Source organism: Mercenaria mercenaria, chromosome 7 (assembly GCF_021730395.1).
Source record: "Mercenaria mercenaria strain notata chromosome 7, MADL_Memer_1, whole genome shotgun sequence".
Lineage (NCBI taxonomy): Eukaryota > Metazoa > Mollusca > Bivalvia > Venerida > Veneridae > Mercenaria > Mercenaria mercenaria.
This window is the reverse complement of record NC_069367.1, coordinates 42840872-42859327: the sequence shown is the minus strand read 5'-3', so window position 1 is coordinate 42859327 and position 18456 is coordinate 42840872. Positions and strand designations below refer to the sequence as shown.

At 33.5% G+C, this 18456-nt stretch overlaps 1 protein-coding gene across 1 annotated transcript; it reads left to right on the top strand.

Moving 5' to 3' along the window:
• The first annotated feature begins 1188 nt into the window (after positions 1–1188).
• On the top strand, positions 1189–12448 carry LOC123554296 (uncharacterized). The gene is made up of 13 exons (XM_045344347.2): positions 1189–1320; positions 2466–2539; positions 3086–3582; positions 4159–4254; positions 5047–5282; positions 5890–6076; positions 6347–6408; positions 6781–7219; positions 7648–7749; positions 8505–8634; positions 8845–8965; positions 9486–9690; positions 11170–12448. The coding sequence occupies exons 3-13, from the start codon at positions 3105–3107 to the stop codon at positions 11262–11264; spliced, it is 2151 nt and encodes a 716-aa protein (XP_045200282.2). The 5' UTR covers positions 1189–1320; positions 2466–2539; positions 3086–3104; the 3' UTR covers positions 11265–12448.
• Positions 12449–18456: the final 6008 nt, after the last annotated feature.

Sequence of the window (18456 nt, the reverse complement as noted above, 5' to 3'; positions counted from 1 at the left end):
GAAAAGCTGCATATATGACGAATACTTATTTAAGTCCCTCCTTGCACATTTCTTATCATTCGTTTCTGCTCTGCTGACAAAATTGGTAGTTTATATCTAGTACTGTTTTATTCTATGGTGGCTAGTTCCTCGTGATATGGTTTGTATGGAAATATGGAATGGAATGCATGTGCGCCATACTAATTTTCAAATGCTAAATGCCAAATAGATGTAGTTAATGCCAAATACTTAATGACAAATGCGCCAATACTTTATGACAATGCTAAATACCAAATGTTATATGCCGCATTCTTAATGCTAAATACCAAATGCTAAATGCTTACTGAAAAAAAAAGATTTTTAGGAGTTTTGTTTCATTTACAGATGATACTCAAAATAAATATCCTGTATCACAAAGAGCTTGATAGTAACGTATCTGGTTTTGGAATTTTCAGTGCCATTAAATAACACCCTCTAAAATTGTGTATCTCTTAAACTAACGAATGTAACTTTCAGATATTTGAAACCATATAATGTTCCCCGAGTGAAGAAATTACATGTTCTGCTGGTCGTGCAAACATGGGACTGAAACTATTTACTCTAAAACGTTTTTAAAAGAGCAAAAATGGACACGGAAAGGACATTGGCTATTTGAAGTATGCATTCAACTGATATTGAAGCTTTTTATTTATATTTGGTATTATCGTTCTGCATCTCGAAACTACTGTTGATATATATCAATTTAGAATTACCATTTAATAGGTAATATTTGACATAAGGCATTTATCAATTAGCATTTGGAATAGCTTGGCGCACCGGCCTTCCGTAGGAGTGTATACTCTTTGACGTCAGTATGTATCTAAAAGGTATTGTTACAATATTCTTTTCAGTCTTCATATGTATCAAAGTCCCTTCATCCCCATCTGCGTACCACGCATTGAATTCTACGGAGATTTTATTATAAATAAGAAATAAAATTTTCATATTTTACTTTTATTTTATTTTTCTTTGAATTTTGAAATGTACTTCCCCTTTTACCGTAAACACGTCGAGTATGCATTGTTTTGTCATCGCTTTCCTTTTAGTTTTCAATGGAAAATCCACACCTTCCTTTTCATCGTAAAAGGTAATATTTTGTCGGGTTTACTTTTGGAAAATTTACATCCTGTTACTAAATATAATTTCACCCATCTAAATATAGTTTTCCAATTACTGTTTAATCATACCTTAGATAGATATACAGGTTCACTGAACAATGCACTACTTGTTTAAAATGCGTTTCCTATTGATACATTAATGTTTTTTAAACTTATAGCACATACTAAGGATAGCAGACAAACGGTAATATAGCTTCTACTTTAAATTTTGTAAATTGTTTTTGTACGTATAACACGTCATAATTTTCATGATTTTATTATCATAATTTAATTGTTTCTCAACCATTATTTGAGGTATGAGTCTATATTCGATAGAATAGCATTTAAAATGTATTACACTGCAGTTACGATATATTATAAAATCTAAAGACAATATCGACGGTTTAATTTAGTAAAATGATATCTCGTTTAAACATTTCATGTTTACATGTACGATGTTTCATATAAATTCGAAATAAATTTAGGACAAGATGGCTCAGATATATATTTATAGACACTTGAGTTTAATTTTGAAGGTTTTTTTCTAAAATCTAGAAATGAAACATAGCATGAATTTATACGATATCGATTTAGCGGTTATAATAGGTATACTATTTAAAACTGATTAAAATAGTGATGTTTTGATATAGATTATTTTAGATATAGATCTCTATATATATAGAAACCGAAACCGAAACTAAGCATTAACTTTGGTATTCTGTATGGTATTCTATGATTTTTTTATCCGAAATTTGATAATTCTGTGTTATGCTGTAATAACTACTAAAGTGGCGACAAAAATTTATGTCTTTACAATATTATGCACTTATTGCCTTTTTAGGTCTATATGAGGATTTATTTACCTGGAAAAAAAGTGAAATCACTGACCAAACATACAAGGCAACATTTTTTGTTAGCAAATTCAATAAAATGGGGTATATTATTATGTAAAATGTACATGTTGTTTGCAAAATCGTGTGCCTTATCGCTATGTCAAACGAATTTGTCGAATTCATCTCCACAAAAACTAGCTTTTTGATAGTTTTGAGAAATAACATTTAAAAATTTGAGTGTCAATGACTTTACATTGCTCATATTCACGGCGTTATTGAACTAAAACACCATCATACAGAGGTAATCGCATCTAAATCTGAATTTTGCCAAAAATGGACTAGACTCACTTCACCCTGGAATTAAAGCGACGATGTTTTTGTCAAAAAGTATATGTCATCTTGCCTAGGAAATGAGTTGATCTTGTCTATGGGACATTTTAGTATGTGAAAAGTGTGTTAACTTTTATTATATTACAAAGTTATGTAATGTTAATCCAAATACTTCCATAAATTTTAGGAGCCAAAGCATGCTTCGTAAAGCTGTAATGAAGTGGTATATGACTGTCGTCGATGATTTCTATAGAAAGAAAGGTTTGTGATTTTATTTATTTATTTACTTATTTTTATTTATTTACTTATTAATTTGTTTGTTTGTTTTCTTTTTTGTTTGTTTATTATTGGGGGAGAGAAAGATGGGGCTCCCAGTGAGGATATTCCCATATTTAAGTGCATTTCTCTTGCAAAACATTAGCCGTTCAAAGAAGGCAAGATCAGCTCATCAGTTGAAGATGAGTGTATCAGTTATAAGTAATAAGTATAAGTACTTGTGAAACAATTACTTTTTCGCCAGTGAAGTAGAATTTGTCCGAAAACAATATTACAAGCAAAATAAGTAAAGTTTTCAAAAACAGTGTATTTTCTACATGTATGTTTTAACTCATTTAACTTGGAACTTTTATGTTAATTAATAATCAAGTTTTCGCCCGTTATGACCTCAAACTGTCTAGAGAAATGAGGAAAATTTACAGGATAACATTAGTAAGATATTTTCTTGTAGATTCTTTTTCTCGTACTTTTATTCTAACAATTACAAAACAATTACCTAAACACTGACTTCATAGAAATGTATACGTACAGGTACTGAGAAGGTATAACCATGTCCGACACCAGAGAAAATGATGTGAGGAATTGCAACGTTGGACTGAAAGTCCGTTCTAACTTCAAGCATGGTGTGTTTTTAGTCTTCAAATCCTCTGACATAGACAAAATTAGCCATGTTGCTTCTGCATTAAGAAGCTACTCAATTCGTTGCATTTATGATAACAATGATCACAAAGTATTTCCTATCGGACAAATTGTTTTCAAAAGTATAGTAGAAGGCATAGAAAACTCCGAAAAGACCTTGCTATTACTTAGCAGAAACTCTATAGACAGTACGTGGGTTTTGCTAGAGACTGTCCTTGCGCTTGAGCAATCGAAGAAAAGGAACGAACTGACCCTACGGATAGTACTTAATGGCGTCAATGAACATGATATACCATTTTTGAAGAGAGAATTCTTGGCTTCAGTGCCCCATAGGACGTTGGATTTCAATAAGGAAGGTTGGGAAGAGCGACTTGCAAATTACGTGAAGGGTAAATGTCATAAGAATAACTATTTTCGGAATCTTGTATGTATTCTTGATAATTTCTTTAGGCACAAAACAGATTTAAAAAATGAACGGTAAACGATTGCAACCAAGGAGAAATCAGGATCGAACCTTACTGTTGTCATGAATATCACATTTTGCAATTGCTGGGATCTTCAAAAGGACTTGACCTCGAGAGTCATCAATAAAAGAAACTTTGTTTTCAGAACTTAGTGCATAAATAAAAGCCCCATGTATTTTGTAAAGATGTATTAGTTTAGTTTCTTATATTTTATAATGGCTTGACTAATATTAAAGTTTGTCTAGAAAAATGTTAGACCGAACAAAATACTATCTAGCTAATATTTAAGCGAGTAGATTTTCTATATAACTGTCAACTTGGATATATGATGTAGATATGATGTTTATAGTCGCTGATATTTTTAACTAAAATATATTATTCAAATTTGATATTGATAAATATGTATAAAATTCCACATCTTTTGTTCATTTAACATACATTTCAAGTTTCATTTTTTATTCGGAGAACGATATATGTACACAATTTATTTTCACTTCACAGAGGACATACAACTACCAGACATCCTTCCAGTGGGAAGTCTAGCACACGGGCTTGTATTTTCACATTTTATTGGATACTACAGATATGTTCTACCAGGTAATCTTTTATATATTGACCATGACCCATAATCATTAAAGATTTAAGTCTGAAATTTAGACTTGAACTTTCAACCTTTAAGAAATCAAATTTCCAAAAACTTCCTTCGTAATAAATCTACTTTGCAGATAGTTTGAGCAGCTTTTTAGTTGCACATGCAATATTCAATCCAGGTTTCATCAAATTCCATACAAAATTGATACATATAGCTATAGGGCAAATAGTAATCTTGGCAATTCAAAGTCCAAGTTTCAGATTGAAAATGCAAATGAAAACAGGTCTAGCATTTTGATAAAATCAAATTACTTCCAGGGCCAATATCAAATATAAATCACTGCTCTCTCTCTTTTTTGTTATTTAGAATTAACATTTACAGATGAAAATACATCTAGTCTTGTCAAAATTCTTCAAAAATCTGTCTGGCTTAGGGATAACTGTTAAGGCGGTAACAATGCTCCGTCGAGTTACTGCAAAACAGTTTCCTGAGAGCTGGATATTTCCATGCACCCCATACAACAAGTGATCAATGTTTATTCTTGCCAGCTGTATTCTTCAAACATAAGAAGAAAAAAAAATTCTTTTCAGAACCAATTTTTGATAGAAGCTTTTAGATTTACGCATTTGTTCATAAATTATAATACGAGATTTTTCTACACCGGTGGAACAGTGGGTAAATCTTCTCCGGCATGCGCGAAAAAATGTCTTCTGTTGTAATTCAATTGATCGTTGCGCGTAAGGATTATTATTTGAAATATTCATGAGTCTGATATGTTATTTTTCTTTGTCATCAAGAACTGAGGAGACGTCTCCAAGATCATCCAATATACCGGAACAACCCAGGCAGAGTATCTACGAAGTATTACTTACTTCTTCCAAGCAGCTGCAAGGTTGAGGATAGTCTCGCAGGAACTGACGTTACGAACAAGATCTCTATAGAAAAGGAAACTAAACTGATGATTGAGGTGCATCATTCAGGAAAACCAAGAGAAATTTATATCACTGTCTATAGTATAAAGAAGGAAGGGGAGGTATATACATCATTATCTATGGTATAACTAATTTGTTTTGGTTTTTGTTGGGTTAATTGTGGCACCGACATAATTATACGTCATATGGCGACTTTCCAGCTTTCATGATGGATGAAGACTCCAGGTGCCCCTCTGTGCATTATTTCATCACAAGCGGGCACCTGTATAGAACCACCGACCTTCCGTAAGTCAGCTTCCCCACATAAAGAATTCAACGCCCCGAGTGAGACTTGAACCCACATTGGTGAGGGGCAAGTGATTCAAAGTCAGCGACCGACCTTAACCGCTCAGTCACGGAGACACCCATAATGTAACAAAGGGAGCAAAGTTACAAATATGACTGTGTTTTCTCGAAATTTTAGATGCAAGAATATAAATTGTTATAAGCGACGAAAAATACACAAAATGAAGTTTATGAGATCAATTCATAAACACAGGTATTCCTTAAAACCTTCGCTAATCATTAAAAGGTTTATTTCCACTGGATAGTAATAGAACAAATTAATACAGCTCATAATCGTTTATTTCGGGATTTATCTTAAATAATAAATTTTCGCAAAAAAGTGAAATTTTATCTTCTCTATGTATCATTTTTATTTTTCTACAGGAACCTTTCTATTTTTTTGCGGACTGTCCAAACGTGTTGAATGCCATATATACAATGTCAGTGGACACATTAGCAAAAGTTGATATACCGTTCCATGTAGCCCGGTTCTACTATACGATGAACGAAGTCATAAACCATACTCTGAATAAAGACTGCAATGGTGTTGTCGAGCTGCTCCGGTACAATGGTAATGTTGAAGTTCTTTATCATTCAACAATGAAGTCATATGCATCATCCCAGCAAACTTACTTTTAGAGTTTTCAGTTTCTGGTAACTTGTATGCATTACAAGATATTAGTATCAAACATTTTATCACATGATTCATTAAGTAAAGGAAAAGGAATTAAACTGAAATGGCTCTAAGGAAACAAATGTCTTCTTTTCCAAATGAAATGGTTTCTTTGAAGCACTATAGATCATGCTGAAAAATAAAACATTTTTTATTATATATCTTTAGATTCAACTGAGTCTAGGGAATGTGTTTTGTATGAGGCAATCAAACGCACACTATGTACAACAGTAAGTAACATATTAAACATAATCGATTGACTGACTGACTGGCTGGCTGACTGGCTTTTTTTTATTAAATTGTACTTATCAAACAAGAAACTTTTCCGGTTACAAAATTACATGTACTATGATAATACAGTTGAATGCTCATAGCTATATGATAGACATCTATATATATTATGTCATCGCTTATTTTTCATTGAAATACGGGTAAAGCTATCTACAATAATGAAACAGCAAATGTGAAACGTTCTGGTGGCATTGGAAAAAAACATTTGTTAGGGTGTAAATAACCATTAAATAGCAAATTAAAACTCACTAAATAGTATGAATATATAGATTGTAACATCATGAGTCCGTTTCTTTTGATATACTATCTAGGACTCAGTTACCAAACAAATTCTGCATCGAGATTTGCCTCCCCAAACTTCACAACCACAAACCGATGTCACAATTTTATGTCATCCTGACTGCGAGAAAGACCTTCATATTGCAGAAACAATTGCAACTTACCTCGAAAAGAAAGGATTTAAAGTTAAAAGGGACTTCGGTGCAGAAGGGGCAAATGAAACAGTGATGAAAATTGCAAAGGCAAAATGGTACATTTTCGTGATATCCAGAAATACGTTGGACTTCACAGATACGACAGCACGCAAATGTATTACGTGTCTGCAGTGTAGCATATCCGATGACTCGCTTTGCGTTTTGCCTGTATTAGTTGATGTTGAACCACGAGAACTTCCTTCTTTGATCAAATGGGTAACATTGATCAGCGCAAATGACCCAAGTTACTGCGATGTCATACTGCAAACTATATCGGGTAAATTGATTTTTAGTGTTCTTTAAATTTATAATATTTTAGGCGAAAAAAATAATATCTCAAAACCCATAAGAAGTGAGTACCCTGAAAGTGACTAGAAGTGACTAGTGGTACAAACTTATTAACATTAGATTTTTGCAAAACATTTACGTTGTTCTTGCATTCTTATCTAACTTTTATTTTCACCCACTTTATCATTTTTCGGTGTATTATACTATATGCCAAACTTGATGGAAATGAACATGTTGAAAAATTTCATCCAAACTGTGAGCAAGTAGCTTTAATCATTAATATTATGGGAAATATAAACCAGCTTGATTTTAACAGAAAAAAAAGCTTACATCGAAACACATTATTCGATTTTACTTATTTTTGCATTTAATGATAACGTTTTATAATAATGCCATGTCTGTTGTCCTTTCTTTTAGGTCAACCTATAAAGATGCAATACAAGATCCCATGTGGAGACATTGCAACAGGTCTAGCTTGGGCAGCCTACATCAACTACCTCTCGATCATAATGAAACCAGGTTAGAGCTGTTTAGTTAATTTTCGAACTGAGTTAGTTCTTTAAAAGCACATACACAGGCGGTTTTTATTGACCCACCTTTGCCTTCATTTAATTTGTATTAGATAGACATTATTTAACTGTGAAAATTTGAAAACAGCTTCTCAATGTTGTTTGATATTATTAAATGCATGTCATTTTAAGAAATTAAAAATACCGTATTAAAATTGACAGTTTTCACTCACATTATGTTACTCTGTTTAACTGCATCAAAGCAAATGAACATATTCCTTTTCAGCCATTGTTAGTAACGGCCTATTGTTATTGAATGAGGAAATATTAAACATTTCAGTAGTGCCCTGTCCAGATAACTCAATTCAAAGTATTGTAACAACATGGTATTCTCAGTTACATGAATATTTTATCTTTTGTTTTGATAAATCTTAGTTTTCGCATCGGAAATGACTGTAGAATTTTTGGATAGTTAAACAAATTGATATTTTACAAAATTATAAATGACCTAAGTTTGAGTTATGCTATAGGAATGTATCTGTGGAACACTTTGAGTACTTACCTACAGTGCGTTTTTACATCCTAAAATGGCATTTTTTATGTTTGACAACTATGACCAATGATTTGAACATTTTATAGGAGGAGACTTCTTTGCATCGTAAAACCCAGTTGAAGGTCATTATAAGGCATGATTCGTCTAGTTCTACAAATTCAAATAACGTATATGCATTGTAGAAGCGTTACCAATATTCGTATATTTTACAGGAATACATGCCAGAATAGTACAGTTATTACAAAGGCAAGGACTACAGTGTGGCTGCATTGAAAAGTTGTTTATCATCGTGCCGTCGTCTTGTAAGACAGAAACCAGCCTACACGAAAAGGCAAATGAAAAGTAAGACTTTGAATAAGATAAATATTAATACAAAAATGTATTATATAAAATAGTATAATTAATATATTATATACACAAATGTTTAATACGATTCATACTATAGAGTATACTATTTTATTTAGCTGATACAAATATAGACTTCTAGCATATATTACTTGCTCTAATCAATGCTGACGTACTCTTATCCGACAGTTTTGTTTTGCTTTGAAGGTCCATACCCCCACCTATAGATTATGTTGGGAAAACTGAACCGCTTGAAAAGAATATGGCTGGTCAGCACAGAACATTTTACTTACATATGTACAAATATACAGACCAACAGAAAAAACAGGTAATGTAAATATGCTATTTCCAACTTCATTTGTAAAAAAAACAACAGGAAATGTTGTAATTTTATAATGAGTAATAGTCTTTTTTTACTTTCCCTAAAATATCTGTTACTTTCCAATGACTTCTGCGATCAGAAAGAGTTAGCGTATATTTTAACTGTTAGCTCCCAAAATCTCTATGTTTCGCGCTAACCATACAAGGTTAATGCTAAGATTTATAAGTAAGCATACCATATTTGGGGTTAGCTTTCAGTATTTTGCGTACCTACAGTCGGGAGAATGTTTCTGAAGAATTTATTAAGTATTTTAGTGTAGACATCTATAGTAGTAGTCACAGATATGTGAGTGAGAGAACAACAATTGCTATAAATATTTATTACAATATGACGATGTACAATTGAGTTGAGCTTCGTATTGTATTACAAAATTACCCATATAGCACCGCAAAATATTTACAATATGCAATTGTAGGTTCTATACGCAAATTCTCATTTTTAATAAACATTTTTAATGACATTTCAGAGCGTTTGCTTTATGGCCGAATATTGTGCGTCTATCAATTGTCTTTTTGAAATGAGCAAACTCCAGTTTGCTGGTTTGACAAGGGAAGATATGGAGAGGCAGTGCAGACAATTCGTATGTACAATGACAGACATAATGAACCGTAAAGCTGTAAAAGATCGACTGGGAGATATCAGCCATTTAGTTGAATTCGTCTTTTATGAAGGTTTGTTTCTGCCACATTTAAGTTTTATATAATTCTTTTGAAATAATGGACTATCTAGAACTGATTTCGCCTCATCTCGAGACACTCAAGATAATAAGAAATAAATGCAAGATCAATATGCCTAAGAAGTTAAAAAATAACTCGACAGTTTGAATAAAGCTTTTAATCACACTTTATAATACCGGAGATTCAAAGTATGTGGGACTGTATAGAGTTACGCCGGTCTGTCCGTAAACTATTCCGCTTGGACATATCTTCTTAACCGCTCGGAATATTTTCATAGAACTTGCATTAATCATTAACCTAATCAAGACGATGTGCAGAGTGCATAACCTAGACTACCAATTCCAAAGTCAAGGTAACACTTGGAGGTAAATTGTCAAATAGTTTAAGTTCGTATCCGCAACGACTAAGACGTTTTTCATATAAACTAGCATGAAATATTAGCCTCATCAAGACGAGCACTAATCCCAGGTCACTAGATCTAAGGTCATTTTCACATTTCTAGGTCAAATCCCAAGCTTTTAACCTCGTGTCCGCTCCATATCGTCTAAACCACTTGAACTTTTAAAGACGACGTACAGAGCATATGATTAAGGTAACAGAGGTAAAAAATAAATAGGTTAAATCCGTGTCCACTTCATATCTTCTTAACCACTTGAATGAATTTCATGAAATAAGCATCAGTATTTTAGCCTCATCTAGACTTAATGTAGAGTGCACAATCCAGGTCACTAGGTCAAAGTTCAAGATCACACTCAGACGTCAAAGTTCAAATAGCTCAAATTTGTGTCAGTTTCATATCTTCTTAACCACAGGAAGGATTTTCATAATTCTAGCATTAGTTGTGATCCTCAGTTAGACTACATACAGAGTGCACAACTAAGGTTACTAAGTTCAAGTTCAATGTCGCACCTAAAGGTCAAAGATTATGATCAAAACTTTTTACATTTCCCATAATAAAGAGGCATCTGAGGGTATTAGCCGCCTTTAGTGATAGCTCAAGTTTTATAAGAGATCTAGTTAATAAAAATCTCCTCTATAATTTTTCTGTAATGCATGTAAAGAAAGCATATAGGAATATTTTTTAAAATCGGCATATATTTACTACGTAATATCCAGCTAACACATTTCAAAATATGGAAGACAGATTTGTCCGACAAAAAGCTTTTAGATATCTGTAAAGTGTCTGTGTCGTAGTTGCAACAGTTTTTCTTGGTTACATCTTGCGACGTTACCACTGATGTCAGCATAGACGGCGTTTATTTCCTTATTATAAAATTTATTTTAATGCCAAATAACTATTTATACCGAGTCGTCACGTAACTGATTAAAAAGTGCTCTTAAAGCAAGAATTTCAGGTTTGATAAGACAGATACGAGAAAATACGATTTAAGACATTTCTATTTTCTATGAACATGTATACCTATATGAGATACAAAGTATATCATTTTAAAATCGTTCGTTCTTGAATTTCAGACACAAAGAAAACGTTGCTGAATGCAATTCATGAGCAGATCATACAAAAACATAACACTGTTATTACTGCGGACGGAAACAGAAATACTGCATGAAAATACGGTAGTAGGCGTTGTGTCAGGTTTGCAGGAGGGACTGTATATATCGTGTGCATGGTTAATTACCTGTGATATATTCATGTGTTTACCCATAATATGTATGAGCATGAAACGTTACAAGGTTTAGTGTCACATTTGCATATCTGTGATAAAGCTCGTGACACCTCAAATAACTTCCTACAAATTTTCACCATGACAAACTGCAATATGTTTAATCATTTAAAGATATGTACTGTCATATTTATTTTCCAGTCTATACTTTCAGTATACATGTTCTATTATCAAAGTGTCATTACTCACATAGTTACACTTCCGTATTAAATATGATGTCATTTGTCTTAGTTGTTATAGACGTTACTATCTTATGATATTTAAACATAATAGATATTATATAAATACCATTATGGCAGCGTGTGTGACAATATCAGTGTCACACACGCTGCAATAATGGTATTTATTTTATTATACCGAACAAAACTAAACACATAAAAAAGTTTTAAAAATGTTTCTGGTTCATTTAATTCAACAGTTTCATCTTTAGCGCGGTAATCATTTGTGTACACACTGAATAGCGACGTCATTACAATATGACATTGTGTACAAGGGACGCAATCATATGGCTAAAAACCTGAAGCAGTTATTTGCCCTTATATGACATTCAAAATATCAGCGCGGTCACATGACCTGACAGTCACTTTCGCTTGGTCACGTGTCAAAAAGACTGAAAATGTTTCTGATAGTCAAAATATCTCCTTTTCTGGTAATGGGATTTTAACATTGTAGACAAAAGTGAGGTATAATAATGCAAAATATTACCTCTGGTCATATCAAAACTTTGCAAGCCTTCTGTGTGCTTTCAATATTTTTCACTATATCATATACGGTGCAGCGCATTCGATAAAATCTCATTCGTGTAAGTTTCCGAAAGTATGAATCTTTTTGAAATATCTAAAAAGTATGTAAATCTATACTTTATAGAAAGTTGTTCTTAATCTCTATGCAAATGAAATACTCTAAACATAAGTGCATCTGATTACAAAATTAAAACGGTGACTAAAGATGAAAAAATGTTTCACCAATTACCAAGTTTTGAGCAAGGATTAGGCCAGCATTTTTTAATTTTCTGGTTTAAGGGAGCGCCGACTCTATTTTTTGACAAAACAGAATAAAAATAAAAGTCACTTTCAGTATTTTATTTTCATTTTACCCGCCGACCGTCTATAATTGCTACTGCCAAAATAAATGTTTAACTGTATGGTAGAGGTTTGTTTGATCAAGATCACCAGACGCATTAAAATGGCGGCCTGCATGAATGTAAATTGTGTGAAATTAAATAGGAAAATATAGAAGCTAACAGACAATAATCTTTGGAAAAAGTTGGCAGGGACAGCAAGTATTGTAATGAAATTGGATCTGAGTAGAAATTATAGCAGCTAAAGCTCAACATTAGGAATAATCACGTAAAACTACGAAAAATGACCTTCACCATCACATGTTCAACGCTGTCCAGATGTTGAAAAATTTGGCGTATCACATGTACGAGATTTGTTATTGGACAACGTTCAAATTCATGTGGGACTGTCAGAAAAAATACCACAGTTGATAAAAAGGAAAGAAACCAAAGAAATGGCAAAATGGAAGAGCAAATGTGAGTATCACTTGTAAACACATTTTTTTTTCTACTTTGAAGTCTTGAGGGTCAGAGAAGAAAAACTAATGCCATAATTCTGAGATCTGTTCAAAACAAAGTTCAATTTCAATGTATAATGACACATGTCCCCTGCAAATTTATGCTCGACAATGATACATGTGATAAAAAAAATCAAACTAGACTTAGACAAAACAAGTGAATGAAGTATTGCCATGCAATACAAAGTCCCCTACTGGAAGGCACCTAATTTTCTCTACTGCATTATAGCATAATGAACTGATATCTGTCAATGATGTATAAACAATATTGTACTATATATACTGATATTTGTCAATGATGTATGAACAATATTGTACTATATATATAGTATGTTATAAACAAAAGACTCGGATTAAAATTTGTAAATATAAAACCCTATACATGTAATTGTTTTCATATAGCATTTTTGGCCGATTATCAACAAGGTTACGTTATTTATAGTAAATAAAATCCATATAAGTCCACACAAAACTCTTTACCAGATAAAGATAGGTCAAAATGCACCTAAAAATTGGATGTAACATGCATGTTGTACCACAGAAAACTACGGTCTGTAATAAGTAAGTTACAATATAAGCTATTTATAGTAACAACAAAGGGAAATAATTCTAAAAAAAATAAGAGTGCCTCATGGTCGTGAACATTTGTGCCACGTTACATCAAAATCCCTCCATGCATAAAGAAGAAATGCTCCGGACAAAGTCATTCTTGAATTTGGTATTTGACCTCTAAGCATGACCTTGACCTTAGACCTAGGGACCTGGTTCTTGCGCACAACAATCTGTCTCATGATAGTGAACATTTATGCCAAGTTACATCAAAATCCCTCCATGCACGAAGAAGAATTGTTCCAGACAGTCATTTTTGTATCTGACCTTTGGCATCTGTGTGTGACATTGACCTTTGACGTAGGGAGCAGGTTCTTGTGCATGACACTCCCTCTCATAGTGGTGAACATTTGTGCCAAGTAATATTCAAATCCTGTTTTGCATGACAAAGTTATACACCCGACAGGAAAAATGTCCCATTAATCTTTGATCTCCAAGTGTGACCTTGACCTTTAAGCTAGGGTTCTGGGTGTTGCGCATGACAAGTCGTTTCATCATTAGGAAATTTTATGCCAAGTAATATTAGAATCCCTTGATGGATGTCAGAGTTCTGGACCGGACACGAAAAAAAACTATTGACCTTTGACCTCCGATTGTGTCCTTGACCTTTAAGCTAGGGGTCAGAGTTTGCGCATGACACGTTATCTCATTATGGGGAACATTTGTGCCAAGTAATATTAAAATACCTTCATGGATGGCAGAGTTATGGACCGGGCACAAAACAGACCCTGTTCATGCCATGTTAACATTTGACTGTCGTGTGACCTTGACCTTTGAGTCTGAAAGTTGTGCATGACACCTCGTCTTATTATGAGGTACATTTGTGCCAAGTAATATTAAAATCCCTTCATGGATGCAGAGTTATGGACCGAACAGGAAAAAAGCTCTGTTGGCATTTGACCTCAAATTGTTACCTTTACCTTTCAGTTAGGGGTCTGGGTTTTACGCAAGACAAGTCGTCTCATCATGTGGAACATTTGTGCCAAGTAATATTAAAATCCCTTCATGGATGACAGAGTTATGGACCGGACAGGAAACAGACCCTGCTCATGCCATGTTAACATTTGACTGCCAAGTGTGACCTTGAACTTTGAGATAGGGGTCTGAAAGTTGTTCATGACAAATCGTCTTATTATGAGGTACATTTGTGCCAAGTAATATTAAAATCCCTTCATGGATGGCAGAGTTATGGACCGGACAGGTAAAACGCCCTGTTGACCTTTGACCTCAAATTGTGACCTTGACCTTTAAGCTAGGGGCCGGGTTTTGCGGATGACACATCGTCTCATCATGGGAAACATTTGTGCCAAGTAATATTAAAATTCCTTCATGGATGACAGAGGTATGGACCGGACACGAAATTGCGGATAGACGGAAGGATGGACGGATGGAAAAGCGCATTCCTATAGTCCCCGAAACTGGTTTTCAATCAGAAGGGGACTAATAATTGAGGCTGTTTAATATTAAAAGATATAAAAAGATAACTATTAAACATGAAACTCCCAGCAATATTTTCATGTCCACTTGAAGTATACCAACAAAATCTGTAAGAAGACCCTTTGGAAGTATGTATGGGACAAACAGCTATATGCTATATATGGCGCTATATGTTACATGTGCCTTTGACACTGAGGAACATTAATTATGCAGTAATCAATTTTTTTTTCGGACTCATAACTTATTAAGTCTAAGTCCCGTCTCAGTGAAGAGTCTTCTGTCTAAAACTGTTGTTTGAACATCAGCTGATAAGGTTGTTGTCATTTTGTACACATTTTAGCTGAACCAAAATTTAGATTGTTTCGGCTTGTCGTACAATATTGGTGGCACTGACAAAATATAAAACAATATTCAAGCCACTGAAACTTAACCAAAGCTACAACAATATTGATATTGTTGGTTAAATTACTGCATAATATGAATCATATTCCAAAAGCCAGTGTGCATAATATAGAGGATAATTGTTGGTTTCGGTGTAATATCACGTTATAATTTCACCGAGTGGGCACCAAAAGTGATATTTTCACGAGTGGCGCAGCCACGAGTGAAAATAACAACTTTTGGTGTTCACGAGTGAAATTACAGTGATATTACATCGATACCAACAATTTTTCTGTTTATTTTATGTCTAAAACTCTACTTTTGTTGTGTTTATTTCAATAAAATGTCGAAATTTGCGGGAAATTTTATCAGGAAGCATCGCAAAGATGACGTCATTTTAACGACGTCATCGTCATATTGTTTCCGGCTTTCAGTACGCTCGGTAAACTTTTTGACGTTAATCCGGGTATCAGATTTGATAATTTTCACTGAGTGGCCAGTGAGTTTATCAGAATATAATTCACCGTTATATTTCGATAAACCACCGAAAAACATAAAATAAATTTATCTATTCGTAATTTTTGCTTTCTAGTATGACAATGCTTGTATTTTAAGACTTTTCATCTCCAGCCAATTTCATGTATGCAGACCTAAAGTAGTGATTGCATATCCCTATTTTAATAGCAGTTTTTTTTCATGTTTATATGATAAACATTATGCAATGTTCTTATGATATGCCAACTATGGTATCTGTATAGTTTATTATGAAAAATGTTTCCACAAGTCTATTTTACTACAAAATAGATACATAAAAAAACACTAGATAATACATATCCTTGGTGATTTTGAAAATGTCATAATGCAAACAAGCTACACATAAAGAAAACAATAATATACTGAGATGATGAACCAGTTCAAAATAGTTCAGTTGTGAGTGTGTATACAATTTAAGCTTACAAGCTTTCGTTTTTCTATGGTGTACAAAAAGTAAAACTAAATGTATCCTTTTGGACGTTTCATTTTTATTTATTTGGTCGACTGCTCAAAATTGCTGTTTTTATTTGCCCCTCCTCCCACCCCCCATGGAAAGCAATAGAAGATTAACCTTGCTTAAAGACAAATGATGGGTAACCTATTTTAACATCTTTATTGACTATTTCTATGTTGTAACCAAAATAGGTGAGTGGCTAAATTATGTTGGGCCTCTAAAGCAAAATTCTGCTACACATACCAGGCACAGATTGTCCAAGAGCTTCATAATGCTGGTTGTGTACTTTTATTAGTTAATTGATATGTTAGATTGCTATCTACATTGTGATTTTTCAGTAAAAATGGAATATGATAACGTTGCTAACTTACATATTGTGCCAAAATATATATACAAAAAAACTATACCGTCATTAAACGTTTGCATTTGTTATTAATCAAAACAATCTCCTTTGTTCAGATAAATCTTGACTGAAAACCCGATATACAATGCCTATGTCATAAATTACCTTTTATTCTAACTTGGCTCGATTTGATTTCCAGTTAAACAAAGAAGAAAATCAAGCTCTATATCGTCATGTCAGCGCAATAACTCAATAAGTGCTTATATAATATATATGCACTTATTGAGTTACTGCACTGACATGACGATATATTCTGCGATAAACAACGGTTGACGCGCGGACCGGTAAGACAATTATGACGTCATATTGCCGCATGACGTTCGATACATTACTCCTCGCGTAAACGAAATCCAGTATAATATCTGTTAAAATATATCAATGAGCATGTCAGAATGAAAACAATCAAGGCCTTCTTGTTATTTATCGTCTAATTTACCACGGTTCATCGTTCAGATGCTTCAGTATTTAACCACTCGGGCTAACGCCCACGTGGTTCAATTCCTACGCATCTGAACTCTGAACCGCCGTGGTAAATCAGACGATAAACAACTCGAAGGCCTTGATTATTTGCTAAATATTCTAATAACAAACGTTCAATAATTCATGCGTTCCATGAAATGTGTTAAATAAATCTACGCGTTCGTAACATTTCAGTCGCGTTCCATTTCAGTCGTCGCGTTCTTAAAATTTCAGTGAAGAATCTTTGAGATACAAATGAACTAAAGCAGTTCGTTTTGTTCTTTCACGTGCCCAGTGTATTTAGCATTGATATACGGGGATAATCGTGATATTGGTAACTACAATGTATAATTTAGATTTTCTGCAGGCAGAAACTGACGTAAGTAGTAAACGTTACTTTGGTTTATTCATACAATATTCTAACAACATAAAAAGTTTTACTGGATGCTATTTGCTACATTATTTGTTGTGGTAGAAATGTTGCATTAATACCTGTTGCGTTAATGCAGAATTCCCATATCTGTTGTGTAGACATGTTCCACTAATGCAGAATTCCTATTTTTGTTGTGTAGACATGTAGCATTAATGCAGAATTCCCATATCTGTTGTGGTAGAAATGTTGAATTAATACAGAATCCTATGTATGTTGTGGTAGGAATGTTGCATTTATGCAGAATTTCTATGTCTGCTGTGGTAGACATGTTGCATTAATGTGGTAGACATGTTGCATTAATGCAGAATTCCTACGTCTGCTGTGGTAGAATGTTGCATTAATGTAGAATTCCCACGTCTGATGTGGTAGAAAAGTTGCATTAATGCAGAATTCCCATATCTGTTGTGTAGAAATGTTGCATTAATGCAGCATTGCTATGTCTGATGTGGTAGACATATTGCACTAATGCAAAATTCCTACGTCTGGGGTGGTAGAAAAGTTGCATTATTGGAGCATTCCTATGTCTGTTGTGGTAGAATTGTTGCAATTATGCAGAATTCCCATATCTGTTGTGTAGACATATTGCATTAATGCAGAATTCCTATGTCTGTTGTGGTAGACATAATGCTTTAATGTAAAAAATACTTATGTTTTGACAGAAATGTTATACCAGTGCAAAATCCCTGATGCTTGTTTTAACAGAAATGTGATATAAAGTTGCATTAATTTTATTCATTTGTCTTGATAGAAATGTTTTCCGGATGTTTACTGTTATAGAAATGTCGCATTA